The sequence below is a fragment of the Bufo gargarizans genome, chromosome 5 (assembly GCF_014858855.1).
Source record: "Bufo gargarizans isolate SCDJY-AF-19 chromosome 5, ASM1485885v1, whole genome shotgun sequence".
NCBI lineage: Eukaryota > Metazoa > Chordata > Amphibia > Anura > Bufonidae > Bufo > Bufo gargarizans.
In genome coordinates, this window is record NC_058084.1 from 119,501,095 (window position 1) to 119,522,411 (window position 21,317).

General features: G+C 42.1%; 1 protein-coding gene across 2 annotated transcripts in view; it reads right to left on the bottom strand.

The window, feature by feature from the left end:
• LOC122938527 (chloride channel protein D-like) overlaps positions 1 to 21,317 on the bottom strand; it is a 215,097-nt gene that overhangs the window by 79,778 nt on the left and 114,002 nt on the right. For both annotated transcript variants that reach the window (XM_044294077.1, XM_044294078.1), the window contains 2 exons: positions 10,832 to 10,998; positions 7,341 to 7,517 (listed from right to left, as the gene is read on the bottom strand). In XM_044294077.1, the coding sequence (XP_044150012.1) occupies positions 7,341 to 7,517; positions 10,832 to 10,998 (344 nt within the window). The remainder of the gene's footprint in view (positions 1 to 7,340; positions 7,518 to 10,831; positions 10,999 to 21,317) is intronic.

A 21,317-nucleotide genomic window follows, 5' to 3' on the forward strand; every position in this document is an offset into this window, starting at 1 on the left:
GGCATTGGTGGCATATCACTAGGACATGCCACCAATGTCATATAGAGGTGTGACCCGCACCTACCTCCAGAATGGGCCACCATGTGCTTTCCCTGCATTTCTATGGTAGCTCTAAAAACAGCCGAATGAGAACACTCACCTTTTTTTGGAAGTCCCATAGAAATAAATGGAAGGTGCCTGCCCATGCACAGCTACTCTCTGCTCACTTTGGATATCCTGTTCTAGGCGCGGATTCCAGGAGTGGGACCACACCTATCTGCCATTGGTGGCATATCCTAGCAATATGCCACCAATGTCTTAGATCATGAGACAACCCCTTTAAATGTTTTACATCAAGATCCCAGGTTTAAAGTGAATCTCCACATTTTAACACTATCATTTTTAGGTCAAACATTCTGTGCCAATTACTGGTTTCTTAATATCTCAAAATAACAGCATAGTCATTGAGTTTAATGATAATTTTCTGAATAGTGATAGATTTCATTTTGCACATGGTTAAAGCTGTGCAGGCATAAAATCAAGAAAATTCAGGGTCTAGATGTCGTGTGGGTGGTCCTATTAATTGACTAACAACCTTCATTGTGTGAGTGTGATTACAGATAAAGCTGTCAATCACAGAGTAGGACCGCCCACTGGACTCCTACGCACATAAGTTATAAAGGAATGTTTTTAAACAAAACTATATATCAATGCACAGAGCTCCTCCTACCCTTTAATCCTCTGCCTGAATATTACACTGAACGTAAAAGACGTGACAGGTTCCCTTGACTTGAATGGGAGCTGAGGAGCAGTAAAGCTGCTTGGCCCTACATAACAATGGAGCTGTGCTTCCGACTCTGTTCTCTATGCTAGTTCCAGTGCTGGCGGCTGCCGAGAACAGCTGTTTGATGGAATGCCAGGTGTATGGACCCCACCGATCTGATGACCTACTCTAAGGATAGATCAATAATATCTGTAGCCCAGAAAACCTCTTTCACATACTGAATAGAGAAGACATTGACTAAGTCACTAAGTGTGATGTCACAGTAACATCAGCCAAATGTCATGGAGTCTACCACCCAGAACCATACTAGAAAATCTATGCAAAGTATATATCACTTAACTTCCCCATTCTGGGATGACAGATTGGTTCACACATGGGGTTTGTTTCCACAATGTATACTGTAAGAATCCATCATATATGTTGTGGCAGGCAGGATTATATACAAAGAAATATAACCAGAAATAAAAATAAAAAAACTGCGGCAGCAGCTGCAAACAGCCAAAATACTAAAAAAGTGAAGAGCTTCTTTATACTAATATTTAACTTCAGCTCATGCTTACCATTTCCTGGTAAATCCACATCTTGAGCCATGCATACAGCAGAATGGGAAAAGTTTTACATCTAAATTCAACCAGTCATGTGCTGGTTAAATAGAGGATGAAATATTTAATGTGTATTTGTCCCTATGATAAGTCAATTAATACTAACTGATGTCAGTAGATATTGTAAATGTTAAGGTGTTGTCCAGGATACAGCTATGGATGACTTACCTCAGGATAGGTCATCAGTATCAGATTGATGGTGACCCAATACCTGACCCATTCACTTGAACAGGAACAGTGGAGCAGGAGAGGTAAGTAAAGTTATTTATTTTATCTCTGATCTGGAGTCTGGCGTGGAAGTCTGATCTGAGATCTGATGGGGGTCCGACACGGATATCTGATCTGAGGTCTGATGGAGGCCTGATATGGAGGTCTAATGGGGGTCTGACATGAAGGTCTGATGGGGGTCCGACATGGATATCTGATCTGAGGTCTGATGGAAGCCTGACATGGAGGTCTGATCGGGGTCTGACATGGAGATCTGATGGGGTTCTGATCTGAGGTCTGATGTGAGGTCCTGATATAGGAGTCTGATCTGAGGATTTCATATGGGGGTCTGATCTTAGGATTTCATATGGCGGTCTGATCTGAGGAAAATTATTTTTTTCTTATTTTCCTCCTTAAAAACCTGGAGTGCATCTTACAAAGCGAAAAATACTGTAGTTTTCAGCTCTGCAGCTGATCAGTGGTACAGTGGTAGTGATGGGTATAGGACCCCAATCTGATATTGATGACCAATCCTTCCTGAGGAAGGTCATCCATATCTGTATCCCGAACCGCTCTTTAAGATTACATACAATACAATGTTACTATCCAGACACATGGGACGTAGTGGTGATTATAGAATTTTCAGCATGTTATAATACATGAAGCCAGTAATTAGCTTTTTTTTTTTTTCAATCCAAAAATCCTTTTAAAGCAAACATCCATCAAATGGACACCAACAAACCGAATGTTTAAAAGTAACTTGGGGGCAACTTAATTTGCACAAAACAAGTAAAAGCGGTGGTGTTATTCGCTACACTTTCTGCTGCCTGGAAAGTGAACTAGCAAAATGGAGGAGGTTCAATGGTAAATTATAAAGTTCCCAAATTGTTGCTGCCCTGTATCTGAAATCCTTATTTTATGTCATCCATCACTACCAGCTATTTTGTAACATAGAAGATGATCACAGAGATCTTTATATGGACAAGACCAAAGTGGATATTTTTCACCACAGATTTTGCCATGTAATTCTACTTGTGTATTGCATCACAAATCAGTAGCAATTCTCAGGCATCTGAACAAACTCTTAGAGCTGTTTCACACGAGCGGATGCCATGCGTGACATCCGCTGCGTGAATGACAGCCAAGACCCGATGCGGACAGCCAGGGCTGCCATCAGAAATTTTGGGGCCCCTTACACAGCTCAAGGCCTGGGCCCCCCTCCTACCCCGCCCCTTTAGAATCCGTCCTGACTCCACCTCCCCTCCACCCCCAAGGATCTACCCCCAAATTTCATAATTTTTTTACAACTACAAAGACAGTAAAAAGTGATAATCAGTGATTTCAGTAAGGAATTCATTTTTGACCAAATAATATGAAGCCTGCTACCACGACAAGGTAGACTCTTTTAAGCAGGACCCTCCACTAACACTAACTACACTACTTGTTCTAATCTGCCCTAGCAATCTTCCCCTTGCACATTTAAAAAAAAAAAAAAAAAAAAAAAAAAAAAAAAGCACAAGGTTTACTGTTACAGTGTTATGGGGGATCTGTGGATGACGTACTGTTATGGGGGGAATCTGTGGAGGACTTACTCTTATGGGGGGAATATGTGGATGACACACTGTTATGGAGGGGATCTGTGGATGACACACTGTTATGGGGGATCTGTGGATGACACTGTTATGGGGAAATCTGTGGATGACACTGTTATGGGGGATCTGTGGATGACACTGTTATGGGGATCTGTGGATGACACTGTTATGGGGGAATCTGTGGATGACACACTGTTATGGGGGATCTGTGGATGACACTGTTATGGGGGATCTGTGGATGACACACTGTTATGAGGAATCTCTGGATGACGCACTGTTATGAGGAATCTGTGGATGACACTGTTATGGGGGGATCTGTGGATGACACTGTTATGAGGATCTGTGGATGACACACTGTTATGGGGGATCTGTGGATGACACATTGTTATGGGGGATCTGTGGGTGATGCACTGTTATGAGGGATCTGTGGATGACACTCAACCACTCTCAAACCCAACTGGTCAAACTTGTTAAATGGATCACAAACTCAATATGCACAATAACACCCCCCACCCCCTCCAACACTTAATTAACCCCTTCATGGCCTAAACATTTTTTTCAAAGCTGAACACAAAGCTAAATAGGGCTGGGTGGGCTGGCAAGGGAGGGGTTAATAACATCATGGCCCTGTGGAATAATCCAGAAAACAGCTTTGCATTTTACCCCTGAGCAAAGACCACACAACAAGTTGGACATGCAGTACTTTTAGTCCGGCGGCCTTTCGCCATGCACTGCCGTGCTGGGCCGGAGCTCCGCCCCCGTCCCCATTATAGTCAATGGGGACGGAGCGGTGGTCCGGCGAAATAACGGCAGGACGGATCCGACAGGGTGAACAGCCTGTCGGATCCGTCCTGCCGCTAGTGTGAAAGTAGCCTTACAATCTCATGGCTTCTGAGCAACAGATCGCGTGGTCTTCACAGTCATCTGTCACTTCTCTTATCTCTCTGCTCCTGTCCCTTAAAGGGGTTGTCCAGGTTCAGAGCTGAACCTGGACATCCCTCCATTTTCACCCCGGCAGCCCTCCTGACATGAGCATCGGAGCAGTTCATGCTCCGATGCTCTCCTTTGCCCTGCGCTAAATCGCGCAGGGCAAAGGCATTTTTCTGAGTTCCGGTGACGTACCGGGGCTCTCTATGGGGCTGACAGGAACCCCGGTGACGTCACCGGCACTGATGGGCGGGATTTGGCTCTGCCCTAGCCAGTAAAACGGCTAGGGCAGAGCTAAAGCCCGCCCCTCAGAGCCGGTAAAGTCACCGAACACACTGCTGGGCGGAAGTTACCGCCCGGCAGTGTGTTATTGAAAACACAAGAGCCTGTGCCCTGCGCGATCTAGCGCAGGGCACTGGAGCGCATCGGAGCATGAGATGCTCCGATGCCAGGCTCAGGAGGGCTGCCGGGGTGAAAATAAGGGTATGTCCGGGTTCAGCTCTGAACCCGGACAACCCCTTTAATGTTATCACTGCTGCCACAAAAGCCTCAGCCTCAGTGTAAACTGTTCTGGTGACTCGCGGCTCTTTTAACTCAAAGAATCGAATGAGTCTCTTTCTAAGTCTGATCTTTAGATTCTTTTAAAGGGGTTCTACCACATCATTTTGACAAATTTAGCTGTCCGCTAGTGTCTGCTCTACCAAACAATCCTAATATAATAGCTTTTTGTGCAGCCGTTTCCATAAAAAACAAACTTTTATTGATATGCTAATGAGCCTCTAGGTGCTATGGGGGCGTCTTTTCAGCACCTAGAGGCTCGGTCTACCTTCACAAAATGCCACCCAGCGCGTCCCTCCAGCACGCCCATCTCCTCTGGAATGCGATCCTACCTCTGAGTCAGCGGACGAATTCTCGCGCCTGCGCCGTGCGCGTCTGTCTTCGGAGCAGTAAATGTCTGACCGCTGCCTGCACAGACATCTCGGTCATCGGAGCAGGCGCAGTGAATGTCTGACCGCTCCCTGCACAGACATCTCCACTGCGCCTGCGCCGATGACCGAGATGTCTGTGCAGGCAGCGGTCAGACATTCACTGCGCCTGCGCCAAAGACAGATGCACCGAAGACAGAGGTAGGATCACATTCCAGAGGAGATGGGCGGGCTGGAGGGACGTGCTGGGCGGCATTTTGTGAAGGCAGACCGAGCCTCTAGGTGCTGAAAAGACGCCCCCATAGCACCTAGAGGCTCATTAGCATATCAATAAATGTTCGTTTTTTATGGAAACGGCTGCACAAAAGCTATTATATTAGGATTGTTTGGTAGAGCAGACAATAGCGGATCGCTAGTGTCTGATAGCTAATTATGTCAAAACGATGTGGTAGAAACCCTTTAACCTGTGACTCATCCGATTCTTTCTTAGACTCCATGCACTTGTGTCAGTGACTCAGACTCAGAGCTGCTAGTGCTTGCCTTGCCTCAGCTCTGATTGGTTGGTGGGCGGGGAGGGGAGGGGCTGGCAGAAGCAGCTTCCACTCTAGGATCAGATTACACTCCTCCCGAGTCCCTCCCCTCCCTGCTGCCAGCGGCTCTGCTATTGTGTGCTGTGACTCACTGACTCAGCTCTGATTGGTTGGTGGGCGGGGAGGGGAGGGGCTGGCAGAAGCAGCTTCCACTCTAGGATCAGATTACACTCCTCCCGAATCCCTCCCTGCTGCCGGCGGCTCTGCTATTGTGTGCTGTGTGACTCACTGACTCAGACTGAGCGGCTTCACACGGATCGGTTCAGTGAACTGAATCGATTCAAATGAATGATTCGTTCATGAACTGGACATCACTAGCAAGGAATGATCAATTGCCCCCCTCTAGCGATGCAATAAAGTTCAACTCAAGTCACTGACAAATGAGAAGGGGTAAAAAAAAAAATTGAAAAAAAAATAAATAAATAAAAAAAAAATTTTATTTTTTTTTACATTGGAACTGGCCGGGCCCCCCCCCAGGGTCTGGGCCCCTTACTGGGGTATTGGCTGTACCCCCCTGATGGCGGCCCTGCGGACAGCAGAAGCACGGAGCATTAACATGATTGATAATGCCCCGTGCCTCTCTGTGACCTCTTTACTACGAAATCACAGTGAGATAAAGTTGTCACTGTGATTTCGTAGTAAAGAGATCACAGAGAGGCACTGGGCATTATCAATCATGTTACTGCTCCGTGTCTCTGCTGTCTGCATCGGGTCTTGGCTGTCATTCACGGAGCGGATGTCACGCACGGCATCCGCTCGTGAGAAACAGCCCTTAAAGGTTGCAGATGCATTGTGGTCATCCCTGACAGTTGCTGGACAGCTATCCAAGTCCATTCAGACACCTTCTAGCATTCTTTGTACAAATGGTTCCTCTAGTTACAATATTGACTGGCTCCAACATGACCATAGTCATCCTAGAAGTTGAAAATGTTGTAACTTGAAATTTCAATTCGCTCCAAAGCCCTAACGATTATTCAAAATAAGAAATACTAAGATGGAATAAAATGAAGCAGGTAACTAATACAGTAATCAGGCACGGCCACTATATAGTTTATAGAGCTGTGTAGTTCTTGGTTCCTAGGCAGCAGTATCTCAAGACAGATGATTGGTGGGGATGCTGCTGGGACTCAGACCCCTATGATCTACTGTATATTGATCACCTATCCTAAGGCCTAGTTCACACTTCAGTAATTTGGCCAGTGAATTACATTAGTTATTGTGAGCCAAAACCAGGAATGAAGCCTACACAGAAATAATGTATAATAGAAAGATTTGCTCTGGTCCTCTGTTTTTGACCAGTTTTTTATCTAGTTTTGGCTCACAATCACTGATGGAAATCTCTGATCAAATCATTTAGGTGTGAACTTAAGGATAGGCCATTAATAATCAAATCCTAGGAATCCTTTTAAATGTAGCTTCATCTTTGAAAAAAAAGGAATCCTTGTTTTGTGCCACCAAGTTCTTTTGATTATTGGCGATCCCACGTTTTTAGTGCAAACACTGCATGGTGTCTACTATAAACAAGTGGCAGCAGTTCTTGATGTTGGATATATGTCATAGATGGTAGATATTGAATCATATGAAGGACTGTCATCATACACTGGATCTCATGCATTATACGTGCATCAGCGGAAAAAGGGTCTTCTTGACCACTGAACCAATATGATACCCATGTTAATCCATACTTATGAATATTACCTTTAACATATATGGAAAAATCACTTTTGCCATACCTTGAAATTGTTCCTAAGAATACCTCATCTTGACCTGTTGAGGGTCTATGGACAACTGGGAAGCCATTGTGACTGGTGTTAACGAGCAGTTCGGCCAACATGAAGACACTTTCCTGTAAGTGGATAATTGTACAAGGCTGCATGGCATCTCTAGCTGTGAACAGCTCCAGGTCTACCCTGAAAGTACAAACCATTAAGATCGTTATTATAATAGTAAAACATAATGTATGACAATTAATTGCCATGCCATTTCAGAGCACAAAGGTGTATGTTTTAAAGGGGTAGTCTGCTAAAGATATTTCCTTTTTTAGAGCAGTCACGTTAAAAAAAAGCCTATCACAGGATATCCTGAGAGTGGGACGCTCAGTGATCTACTGTAATCTGCAGATAAACCCATCAACAAGTATTCACTTTCTCTGCAGCGCCACTACAGGGTAAATGAGGCATTACATAGTGCTATTAAAATCAAAGCCTTGTCCATGAAATGAATGGTCATTCTGGGTCCTCCAGACAGAGAGGCTCTCTTTGAAGCCCCATTATACATGATAATTACCTGGGGCCAGTGGCATACATAGATATGTAAGGGCCCCATAGCAAGGATGAAACCAGATCCCCCACACAGGACTAAACCCCTTTCAATGACCCTTGGGCCATTTTTTCCACTGCCTCATTTGCTAAAAGTTGTTCCTTTAGAGGGTAGAATTCCGACCAAGTTTTCACCCCTATTAGAAGAGAGGATGCTCCCAACTGGGCCCCCTCTTGCCCTGGGTCCCATAGCAGTCGTAGTCTGCCACTATGGTAGTTACGCCCCTGCCTGGGACAGCTGGTCAATTATTCAACCAGAAATGGTGCCTTGTCAGACATTATAATAACTAACTGCCGATCATATTTCAAATCTGGTGATGAAGGAAAGCTTTGGAAATAGAGAACATAATGTAATTACCATTGATTTCAGATGCCGGAAATGAAACCTTTCAGCAAAATAAAACCATTATATATTTTTTTTTAAAGCTAAGGAGTGGGATTTATTATTTCCCCTGTGTCTTTTTTGGCGTTAAAAAGTCACGAAAGCTTCTTTTTTTTTTGTCACAACTGGCATTTTGACTACACTCTCGTCAATTTCCGAAAAAGGGGACGCAGTGATAATGAGGAATTACAGACTGGCGCACAGACTGCTCAATAAGGCAGTGATGGCTAACCTCCGGCACACCAGCTGTGGGGAAACTACAACTCCCAGCATGCTCAATTCCTTTCTATGGAGTTCTAAGAACAGCCAAGCAAGTGTACATCTTGGGAGTTGTACTTTTACCACAGCTGAAGTGCAGGAGGTTAACCATCACAGCAATAAGTCATGTCCCGTAATTTCTAATGAGGCCTGCGCCTAAATTAAATGCCGCCTCTGGCAGCGCAGTCCCTCTCAAGACTGGTTTAACAAAAATCAGGGCCTAATTTTCCTAAGCTAAGGGAAACACTCAGTCTATAGACTGGGACTCTGTGCTCTTAAAGGGATTGTCTCACTTCGGCAAATAGCATTTATTATGTAGAGAAAGTTAATACAAGGTACTTACTAATGTATTGTGATTGTCCAGATTGCTTCCTTTACAGGCTAGTCTAATTTTCCCATCACATTATACACTGCTTGTTTCCATGGTTATGACCACCCTGTAATCCAGCAGCAGTGGCCACACTTACACACTATAGAAAAAGCACCAGCCTATGTGCGCTCCCAGCCACCAGAGAGGCCGGCACTTTTTCCTATAGTGTGCAAGCACGAGCACCACTGATGGATTGCAGGGTGGTCATAACCATGGATGCGATCAGTGTATAATGTGATGGAAAAATGAATCCATCTAGCAGTGTGCAATCAGGACCACCGCTTCTGGATTGGAGGGTGGTTGTAACCATGGAAATGAGCAGTGTATAATGTGAAGGAAAAATTTATCAAGCCAGGGAAGGAAGCAATATGGATAATCACAATACATTAGTAAGTGTCTTGTATTAACCTTCTCTACATGATAAATGCCACCTTGCTGAAGTGAGACAGCCCTTTAAATAAGGCCACTGCGGAAACATGGGAATTGTTTAAAGGGATAACAAACTGCTATACCGTGAAGCCTATTCCTATGGTGGAAAGTACAAAAAATTAATTAAAATCTAAGGCCATAGTTTACAACAGAGGTAGAAAAAGAAGTCTGAAGGTACAGAATCTGTTTTTCTGGGGTACAAGGTAGCCAATAAAAGCTGTAAGAAGTCTATATTAACAGTAGAAAATTTCTGCTGAAAATGTTGGTCCCATAACTGATAAATAGGGAAATGTAGTCACATGTGACACATGGGTGCTCTGCCTGTGGGCAGGGATAGGTTTAGGGATGCCCTAGGGACAAGGTAGGAGAATCCTGACTGTGTATAGGAAAAGATCGCCGCCATTGCAATTGTTATCTCAACAAACCGTGAATACATACTGAGTTTTGGTCCTACCTAGAGATCCTGTATTTATTACCCACATTTATTGAAACTATTATTATCTTATTTTTATTAGGGGTGTTATATTTTAATGTATATCAATAAAAGTCAGAATTTATCTTATTGAAAGTATAAAGGGAGATTTTTCAAGGATTGTTGTCTCCTATATAATATCACTAGCCATAGCAGTATCCATGTAATTCTACTAGTCATATTAACTCTGTACAAAATATAGTCACTGTATATCTCTTAATGTTTTTATGTTACAGTAAAACCTGTGTCCCTATAATACAATTGCCACCATTACCCTGAGTAGTAACAATATTCACAAAACAGTATATGACTCAAAGATTTAATATAAAAGTACTAACCATAGGGCTCATACAGTAATTAGACTGACAGAGGCTATATATGTGAGATCTGCAAAGTTTAACAGACTTGTCCTTCTATAAAAGTGACAAACCTGACAAACCTGATAAAGCCAACTAGGTCATTTACCCTTGTCCCATTCTTGTCTATTGCTCTTTGGTCTTTTTTGCAATGTGCATATAAACTGGTACTTAAAATAAAAATAAAAAAATAATAATAATATTATAAACTTGTATATAAAGTGGTATATAAACTGGTAATAGTACTTTTTCATCTTGATGGACCAGAGCATCAACGAGGCTTTGATCGTTCCTCACAAACCATTGTAACTTGAGTAATTGGTTCCAAAGCCCCAAAATGTCATCCAAGATAAAATAAATTGAAGGTTTAAGAAAAATCTACAGATAACTAAGACAGATAAAACAAGTCCTTACATATAACAATCAGGAATAGCTGCTCACTAGCAACTTATGCACTTATTTTACCAGAGAAGTGGCCTTAAATGATTGGATCGGAGTTTGAGACATTGTATGTTGAGTCTGGTTTGAACTTATGATGTGTCAGAAAAGAACCATTGTATGTTTAAAATATTGTATCCTGAGGCCATTGTATCTTCATTGACCACTTTACTGTAAATGAGTACCACAGCAAACACTTACTTCTTTTTCCCATGGACAACATAGGGCTCGGCCTTTAAATACGGTATACACTTAAGATGTAACAAAGAGTGAAAGAGAGAATGGTTGAAGTAGTCTCCTACTGTTTTTCCAATCAACACAGCCACCATTATCAGCAGGATAGACTGCACATCATTTGTTAATTCCACCTAGAAGGAAACGTAAACCATTAGATAACAGTATAGACCTTAGTCAGTACAGAATACAACTTTTCTTAAATCACCCCTTCTCATATGTCATACAGTATGTTGCATATAAGAATTAAAGTGCCTCCAGTCAAAATGAAAATTCTCCAAAGCTCCATGTATGTAGTATGTGAATTATATTGGTGTCATTTTTTTTCTACACTTATAAATGGTTATTTTTTACCAACCCAGGTAGAGTGTATCAAAATGTGATACCTTATGGAGTTGGAGTTTGGTCTCCTGGCCTTTTTTCTCAAATTACGAACCTGCTTGATTACATCATGTTGGTTGGGATCTCCGCTCGCCTCCCCTTTCCTACATGATCCCATTAATCGTTGTTGGTGTCCACCTAATGTCATGTCCCTTCTGCTTCCTATTGGGTGCAACAAGACATTTACACCGAGAGACAAGAAGAGACGACGTATCCACAATGTGCAGGAGTAACTACACCCAAACACTAAACAGTGCAGGGATATGTAGTTCTGTGACGTCATGGAGGAAGGAAGGCCAAACAGGGCAGCAACTAAAGAGTTAGTGTCGGCAAAGGTTACAACCTGACATAAACTTAAAATACAGGTCCGACACAGGATTAATATCTTTAATACTTTTATTCAATACTTCAAACAATTCTTCATAGATATCATGATTAACTTTGTAACAGAGAACTAGTGACCCAAAAGACTATAATATACAAAGAAGACCATAATGTTCCCATAAAAGACATGGCATAATGTTCCCATAAAAGTAATGAGCAGAATTTCCTACTATAACCGTGACGTACTGGAAATGTCTCCATATTTTAAATAAGTCTATAATTATTGTAGCTAAATCCCTCATGCTGAGCTAATCTAGAAATACTTCCAAATGAATGCTGAATTTCATTAGCAGCGCACTAATGCTCCAATTCAGATAAATAATACAAATGTCCAAGTATACAGCAAAGAGGAATTCACCGACAGATGAAAATGCTGTATCGCAAGGGGTGCACCTAGCCTTTCTGCTGCCTGAGGCCCCCCAATGCCAATTTCTTAATCTAACCCCTTTGCCACAATGAAAGCGCTCATTGCCCATGGCCCTTCTGCTGCCCCCCCTCTTATTCTGACCTGGTGCTGCCTGGGGCGATCGCCTCACCTGGCCTCATTGGTGGTGCACCCCTGTGTATCGCCAATCATCTCGATGTGCGTTTCACGTTAGCTTCATTAGGAGGTCGTCAGAAAGGACTGAGCTACAATAATTACAGACCTATTTAACATACAGAGGCTTATTCCTAGAAAGTCACAGTTAAAATAGGTAATTTTGCTCATCCCTTACAGTCACTGTTAGGGTGCATTCAAGCGACCAAATGTATTTTGCAGTCCACAAAAGATACAGGTAATGTCCGTGTTGTATCCAGTTGTTTTTTTTGCGGACCCATTGCTACAATTCCTATTCTTGTCTGAAGAATGGACAAGAATAGAACATGTTCTCTCTTTTTTGCGTAACTGAAATACAGATGCGGAGAGCACACAGTGTGCTGTCGGCATTTTTGGGGGCCCCATTGAAATGAATGGGTCCTCATCCAATCCGCAGAAAAATACAGATAAGTTGTAGACTAAAAATACGGTTGTGTGAATGGGTGATTTTTTTTATCTTTAGTACCCTGATCATAGTTATTCCTATTACTGCTAATGAGTGGTTGTTTACATCTTGTCAGTGCTTTAAAGGCTATGTACATGTCACGTCACCTGACTGGCACAGCGATTTCCTGCAACACCGCCAGCGCCTGGTTGCTAGGGGACATGTTGTGTATCTTGGTGAGAGAGCATCGGCCAATCAGAGTCAGCGCTCATTCACTGGTCATGCTGACATCATGGGTCACGTGACGCGCGGCCTATTTAACCAGGCAACCTGCTGGCCACAGGTAGCCTGTGATTGGTTTATAATCCCCGAATTGCCTCACTAGCCTTTATTTGTTGCCCTGATTTCTGGATCCCTGACCACTGCTTTTTACCCTGACTTTACCTTCTGACTGACCCTTTGGATTTGACAAACTTTCCTAATTTTGACCCATGGCTATGCCTGGTTTGCGTTGCTGGTTCTGATTCTGGTTTGGACCTTGGCTTGATACGTTTTGGTTCTGATTTATGTCTACTGTGGCATTCTGTTACTAGTTGTCTGTTATTTTGTCTCTCTTTGTTCCCTTCCCTGATTCGAGTCCTGCACGTATATAGGAAAGGCTGCCATCCAGTTGTGGGCCACTGTTTAGGGCAGATCATGCAAATAGGTAGGGACAGTGCTAGGCAGGAGTACAGGGCTTATTGCTCCTTACCGTGACAGTATACCTTTTGGGGGAATTATTTTTTTTTAAATCATTTTTTCAATTGGTCTTTATTAAAAATTGCAAGCCATTTTCTCTGTACAGCCATTTTGAGCCATTTTCTAGTAGCCTGCTATCTGTTTTTACTCTGTTCCATCAGGAAGCTCAGCTGATGTCTCCTTATCTCTGATCTCTGACCTTATAAATACTCATTATAGCTCAGTTTTTAGCTTACTGATAAGAATGTGGCTTAAATAAGTGTTTATGACATTTTGGTAATTTAGAGAAAAGGGCTATTAGATGATGAGCACAAAGAGAAAGTGAAAGTAGGATTCTCACAGCTAGACAACTGTTAACCCTTTGTGACAGAACGGATGAGCAATTGAAAAAATGATCTTTAGCCCCAAATTAGTAAAATGCTATCATAAAAGCCCCCTAAGGTGTACATAGCTTTCAAAGGGGTTGTCTCATTTCAGCAAATGGCATTTTGTAGGCAACGCTAATACAAGACACCTACTAATGTATTGTGATTGTCCATATTGCCTCCTTGGTTGGTTTGATTAATTTTTCCATCAAATTATACACTGCTCATATCCAGGGGTTATGACCACCCTGCAATCCAGCAGCAATGGGGGCCTGGACCATGGGAGTACGCAAAGGTATACATGCAGAAGCTCCTGTTCTGGCCACCTCATATCTGCACTGCAGCGGTAGCTGTAACCCCTGGATGCATGCAGTGTATCATGTGATGGAAAAATGAATTGAGTCAGTAAAGGAGACACAATGGACAATCACAATACATTAGTTTGTGCCTTGTATTAACTTTATCTACATGATAAATGCCATTTGCTGAAGTGAGACAACCCCTTTAACTTTCTCTACATGATAAAAATACATTGGATAAGGTGAGAAAACACCTATAAGTCTTTTCTGTTTGGCACTGTCGCATTAGACGTGCAAGCACTTTCATATGTACAGTGGATATAAAAAGTCTACACACCCCTGTTAAAATGTCAGGTTTCTGTGATGTAAACAAATGAGACAAAGATAATCATTTCAGAACTTTTTCCACCTTTAATGTGACCTATAAACTGTACAACTCAATTGAAAACAAACTGAAATCTTTTAGGTGGAGGGAAGAAAACAAAAACAACTAAAAAAATGTGGTTGCATAAGTGTGTCAGCATACACCTGCCATCATTTAAAGTGCCTCTGATTAACCCCAAATAAAGTTCAGCTGCTCTGGTTGGTCTTTCCTGAAATCTTCTTAGTCGCATCCCACAGCAAAAGCCATGGTCCACAGAGAGCTTCCAAAGCCTCAGAGGGGTCTCATTGTTAAAAGGGATCAGTCAGGAGAAGGGTACAAAGGAATTTCCAAGGCATTATATATACCATGGAACACAGTGAAGACAGTCATCATCAAGTGGAGAAAATATGGCACAACAGTGACATTACCAAGAACTGGACGTCCCTCCAAAATTGATGAAAAGACAAGAATAAAACTGGTCTGGGAGGCTACCAAGAGGCCTACAGCAAATTTAAAGGAGCTGCAGGAATATCTGGCAAGTACTGGCTGTGTGGTACATGTGACAACAATCTCCCGTATTCTTCATATGTCTAGGCTATGGAGTAGCGTGGCAAGACGAAAGCCTTTTCTTACCAAGAAAAACATCCAAGCCAGGCTACATTTTGCAAAAACACATCTGAAGTCTCCCAAAAGCATGTGGGAAAAGGTGTTATGGTCTGATGAAATCAAAATTGAACTTTTTGGCCATAATTCCAAAAGATATCTTTGGCGCAAAAACAACACTGCACATAACCAAAAAAACACCATACCCACAGTGAAGCATGGTGGTGGCAGCATCATGCTTTGGGGCTGTTTTTCTTCAGCTGGAACTGGGGCCTTAGTTAAGCTAGAGGGAATTATGAACAATATACCAAATACCATTCAATATTGGCACAAACCTTCAGGCTTCTGCTAGAAAGCTGAACTTTCAGCATGACAACGACCCAAAGCATACATCCAAATCAACAAAGGAATGCCTTCACCAGAAGAAGATTCAAGTTTTGGAATGGCCCAGCCAGAGCCTAAACCTGAATCCGATTGAAAATCTGTGGGGTGATCTGAAGGGGGCTGTGCACAGGAGATGCCCTCGCAATCTGACAGATTTGGAGTGTTTTTGCAAAGAAGAGTGGGCAAATCTTGCAAAGTCAGAATGTGCCATGCTGATAGACTCATACCCAAAAAGACTGAGTGCTGTAATAAAATCAAAAGGTGCTTCAACAAAGTATTAGTTTAAGGGTGTGCACACGTATGCAACCATATTATTTTATTTTTATATTTTTTCTTCCCTCTACCTAAAAGATTTCAGTTTGTTTTTCAATTGAGTTGTACAGTTTATAGGTCACATTAAAAGGTGGAAAAAGTTCTGAAATGATTTATCTTTGTCTCATTTTTGTACATCACAGAAACCTGACATTTTAATAGGGGTGTGTAGACTTTCTATATCCACTGTATTTTTTGTAATGTCTGTTACCTGGTCGTAGGACATATTGGTGGATCTTCATATTGATTATTGATCATTCATTTAATTGTATTCAATAATAATTGTCATTTTGTATGGGAACATTATGGCTACGGTCTTCTTTGTATAAAATACATTTATTATAAAGTAAAGGTTGTTTTACACAGGTTGATGATGAGCCAAACGTCCATACAAACATTCAATCCCAATCATTGCCCTGTGTAACCATGTCCACTGATCAGTCAAAAAAGAAAATGTAAGTGCTTGTTTGTCACTGATCTCATCTTTTCGTTTTTTGGCAGCACCTCTCCCCATGTAAACAGGGAATGGCTGCTGGCAACAAGGACACAGTATGGGGGCAAACTATCATACTAAGGCTGCATTCACATAAGTGTTGCCCCACATTTAAGGTATATGCATAACGTATATGTTAAACTTATACCTCTGAGGGATGCCCTACAGTGCCATCCCTCACCATAGGGTTCCATTGTAATAAAACATATCTTTGTTCACATCTGTGTTTGAGGCCCTGAGCCTTCGTTGCAGATTCTGTCAAAAACGATGGCGGAAACAATCCTGCATGAAGGACTTTTCTCTCTGCTAAAAAAAAGTGGGCTTCCAAACAGAAACCAAACAGATTCCATTATAGTCAATGACATCTGTTTGGCTCCATTCAGCTCAGTTATGAGCTGGCACTTCTGTTATTTTCGCTATTCTGCTCCTAATAGCACAAGTGTAAAAGAGGACTTAAGTATATGTTTTATTGCTGGTATTTGCAGGATGCAAAAGTTTATTACACTACGATTTTGTGTCCTTTTTTTCCTGGGACAAAAACACAGCCTCACATTGTTGGACCCCATGGACTACAACATGTTATATCATCGAAATATGCTTGTTTAAAGAGGACCTGTCACCTCTTGACATGTACATTTTAGGAACTACACACATTCCCCAAGTAATACCAATTTTGGAGCACCTATTCTTATGACTCTATGTTCTGCCATTCCTGTATTATTCCTGCTAGAATTTTACAAATAAATTGCCGGCAGTCTGCAGTAAAGGTACTGCTGGGTGTTACCAGTAGTGGGTGTCTGGCTCTGTCCAATCAGTGCTGCTGGTGTCATACTGTGCAGGGATAACTCCCCCCAACTGGTACCTTTACTGAAAGCTGCTAGCAATTCATTCATAACTTCTGGCAGGAATAATAAAGGAATAGCACAACATAGAGTAATCAGAATAGATGCTTCAGAATTGTTATTATAGGGGGAATGCAGGTAGCTACTAAAGATATGTCTGGAGAGGTGATAGGTCCTCTTTCTGGATGATCTGCCCATGTAAAGAACCTAAACACACACTCTGTGAGTTTTTATTCTAAGGACTGAATGAGGCCATCTGTATCGTGCTTATTCACATCCGCAGTATTAGAAATTCTCCTATTTGTCATTTATAGAAAAATGTACATGTGTCACGAATAATGGGGAGGGGAGGGAGACCAGAATGACAACAGAAGGGAAAAAACAAAGAACTAGGCCTTAATGCTAGGGAGAGTGGAAACCCAACCCCTAGAACTGGCCCTGACTCCTGTAAGTGTGTATAGACCCTGAAGGTGGAAAAATACATATGAGGAACCTAAACCCTAGGAGCCCTGAAATGCCCTAGAGGTAGTGACAGGGAATGAGACTACTGATTCCTTCCCAGGTGAATGAACCAGCGTCTCCCTAATGCCTAGAAACAACAAGCACAAGGGAACAACCAAATACAAAGAGCAGTACAACTTATCTTATAGAAAATGGATTAGCAGGAACACAGGTAAGGTCCACAAACCAACTCTTCCAAGTCCAAGCTGAGAATATCAACCGCATGGTATGAAGTGTGAGAATACACTAAGTTGGGAAGCAGTAATGACTACAAGATGCACCTGACAAGAGGTGTGGTCATTACCAAACAACAACACTGAGAATCAAGAGACTGTCAGTTAACCTCACGTGCAGTCAATCTCTCAGATCTTCTAACCTTTGTTACAGAAGGTGCCGTGACAACATGCTTCCGCAAATTTTGGCTTTCTCCGTCTGAAATCGTTTAATACTTTAGTCACGGATTTCCTGTATGTGAATAGTTATGCATTCACATTCAACTATATAGAACGATATATTTGGAGTCTAAGCAGTTCAGGAACCCTTCAAAGTGTACCTAGAACAACTCCTCTAGTGCTCTAGTCCTCTCCATTTCATGTGCTGTTCATCTGATCCATCAGAAGAGCAGAAAAATACCAGGGTCCTGTAAAAAAGTAAAAATAAATGGATCCTGTTGCAACAGTTAGGGCTCATGCACACAAGCGTGTCCATTCATTTTTTTATTTTTTTTTGCAGCCTTTATGCGGTAACAATTATTTCAATGGGGCCGCAGAGAAACGGAAATGACTCCACGTGCATTCCGTATCCATATGACTACAAGTCTGTTCCGCCAAAAATTGAACATGTAATATTCTTGTCCATTTTGCAGACAAGGACAGGCATTGTTACAATGTATCTGGCCAAAAAAACTGATGTAACTCGGACATCACATGGATGTCGTGTTTTGTTTTGCAAATCCATTGTTTTCCAGACCACAAAATACATACTGTCATGGGCATGAGCCCTTCTGCACAGGATCTGTTTTTTTGTTGGATCCTGTTGCAAATTTGAGCCATTTCCGTCAGAGATCAGTTTTTTTAGACAGAAAAAAAGTGCTGCATGCAGTACTTTGTTTTCCATCTAAAAATAAAATGGCTCTCAGACGGAAATGTCTCAAACAGATTCCAAATGTGCATAACTGATGCAACGGTATCCATTTTTTTTACAGGATCCTGTTTTTTTTTCTGTTCTTCTGACTGATCAGAACAGAAAATGAAACGGAGATGTCAACTCTCCCTTATTTTTGTTCCAAACTTTGTTGTAATGTGCTGATAAATGACATGTGGCCCCACTGTAAAACTTGAAAAGTGACCTCATCATCGTCAGCAGGACATGGGTTTAGGACTAGGGATGAGTGAATGGACTTTGGATGAAACATCCGAAGTCTATTCATGTAAAACTTCATTCCAATACTGTACGGAGCAGTATTAGAATGTATTGGCTCCAATGAGCCGAAGTTATTGCTTGGAACCGAACCCGAGTTCGGGAAATGGTTTTTTACAGTACAAATTAATTTATGAAGTTATTACGAGAAGTGCCGGGAGACTTCGCGAAGCAATAACTTCGGCTCATCGGAGCCAATACATTCTAATACTGTACGGAGCTCTTTATCCGTACAGTATTGGAATTAAGTTTCATGCGAATCGACTTCGGATGTTTCATCCGAAGTCGATTCGCTCATCCCTATTTAGGACATTAAAAGCTTATGGCTATTTTGGTCTCTGTCTTGTCCTTCATGTCTTGCCCTCTATCTGATCTACCTTCACATGTTCCACTATCAGTTTCACTTTCCATCATCACCAGGGATAACTATTGCATCAAAGCTTAGTGGAGGAGGCCCCCCAACTATTGGGCTCCATAGGCCTGGTACTTATTACTATGGCAGATAGGTTCTTTTTAACATTCAAGAAAGTCCAAAAATGTTATTGTATATACAGGTATAGATAGATAAATAGATGAATACGTTTGGTCATGAGTTATTTAAAGAGGACAGGTGTCACGACCGCTATCCCAGCAGCAGTCGTGTCGCACAAGACGGAGGGGAAGAGGGACCCTTATCTACGGATGGGAAATAGAACGGCCACCCCTGACTAACCCTAAGCTGGCACCTGTCTGCCCTGATACCCTAGACGGGGTGTGAACGAGCAGGATGCCTAAACCCTCAGTCACCCTAACTAGACTAGACTGGGGAAAGGCAGATGGGAGCACTAGTCACCATCACTCATGTCTAGGAGAACAACAGGGGAAGACAGCAACAAACAAACAATCTACAGCAGAGATAGACTTATCCAGTCATGAGCAGAGAAGGTGATCCCAATAACGACAGTCCACGCCAGACCAGAGCACCACAGCAATACCGTCAAACGATCTCCTTCAAAGGTCAGAATAGCACTGGAAGTAAGGACTATATCTGGCAATGACTGCAAGTGAAACTGAAACTAATATAGTAGCTGGGAGTGGCAGACAGGACTCACCTGAGAAGGATGCCTACAAACTCCCAGTCAGGACAAAAAGGTTCACAAGGCAAAACCCGGATGACATACCCTGAACCACGGAGCAAACTCACAAGCTATCGCGAGTAGCAAGTCGCTGCGACCTTCTCCTCCCAGACCTGTCTGGATCAGTCACAGTCGTGACAACAGGTCACTACAAAATGTAATGCAATCTAAAAGCAGCATGTTATAGAACAGAAGCTGAGCAGATAGATAGTTGATTTTATTGGTATATATATATTTTTTTTTTTCAAGATTGAATACAACCTGTAATTTATACATTTATATCTCTGCTTTTCCACTTCCTGTGAACCGCTATCGGTACAGGAGGAGGCGTTATCAGTGATTGATAATATTGCATGTATAACTGTGCATAGAGAGATAGCTGTCAGTCACTGATAATCCCTCCCTCCTGTACCGATAACTGTTCACAGAAAGTGGAAAAAGCTGAGATATAAATGTATAAATCACAGGTTTTACTGAATCTTCTCTCACAAAACTATATATCAATCTTCTCAGCTTCTCCTGCTCTATAACATGGTGCTTTCACATTGCATTGCATTTTGTGGTGACTGGTCCTCTTTGATTATTTGTGCCACTATACCATGCCACCTTGGACTACCAGCCCCTCGGTCCTATGGGCTTTTACAAACCTTTATTTTCTCCCCTGTCCCTTTCTGGTGTTTATAAGTGCACCAAACATAATCGAGTAAGTAACTGAGAAAAACAGTAAAGCTTCGATTTCTATTTATGTTTCTTAAAGGTTCGGCTCATTTACTTCAATAATACTTTTGTAAACTACAATCGTGAGGAATGTACTTTTTTGGCATTTTCTCTTGGGAAAGCAGAACAGGGAGTTGATCCAAACATATACCACTGATTTTTATGAAACAGAAACATCTGCCCTCTTTCACAGTAAGTGCTTTTTTGGCTTTGGTTCTCTGAGGGAAAAACCTGATGTGAATCAGCTTTGCACTGACTAGGCGCACACGGAAAGGTCTGCAGTTAACATTTAACCTAAGCGTGGCTTTGGATGAAGTGTGAAAGCATTCATATCCTCGTGGTAAATAGCATTAGCTGCAGCCACACACGGTGCACAGCCTGCTAGGTCTACAAACTTCTATACAGGGAAGTTGCTGCTTTGTATGACATTTGTAGCAGTTTCTTGCTCTTCATTTCAGATGTAAGAATTGTACGGCAGTGGCCTCTAGCCTAAAATATCAAATACGGATATACACACCGTTTAAATGCCTGCTACTCCAACGCCAACAGTTCTATGGCTGGCCATAAAGATTAC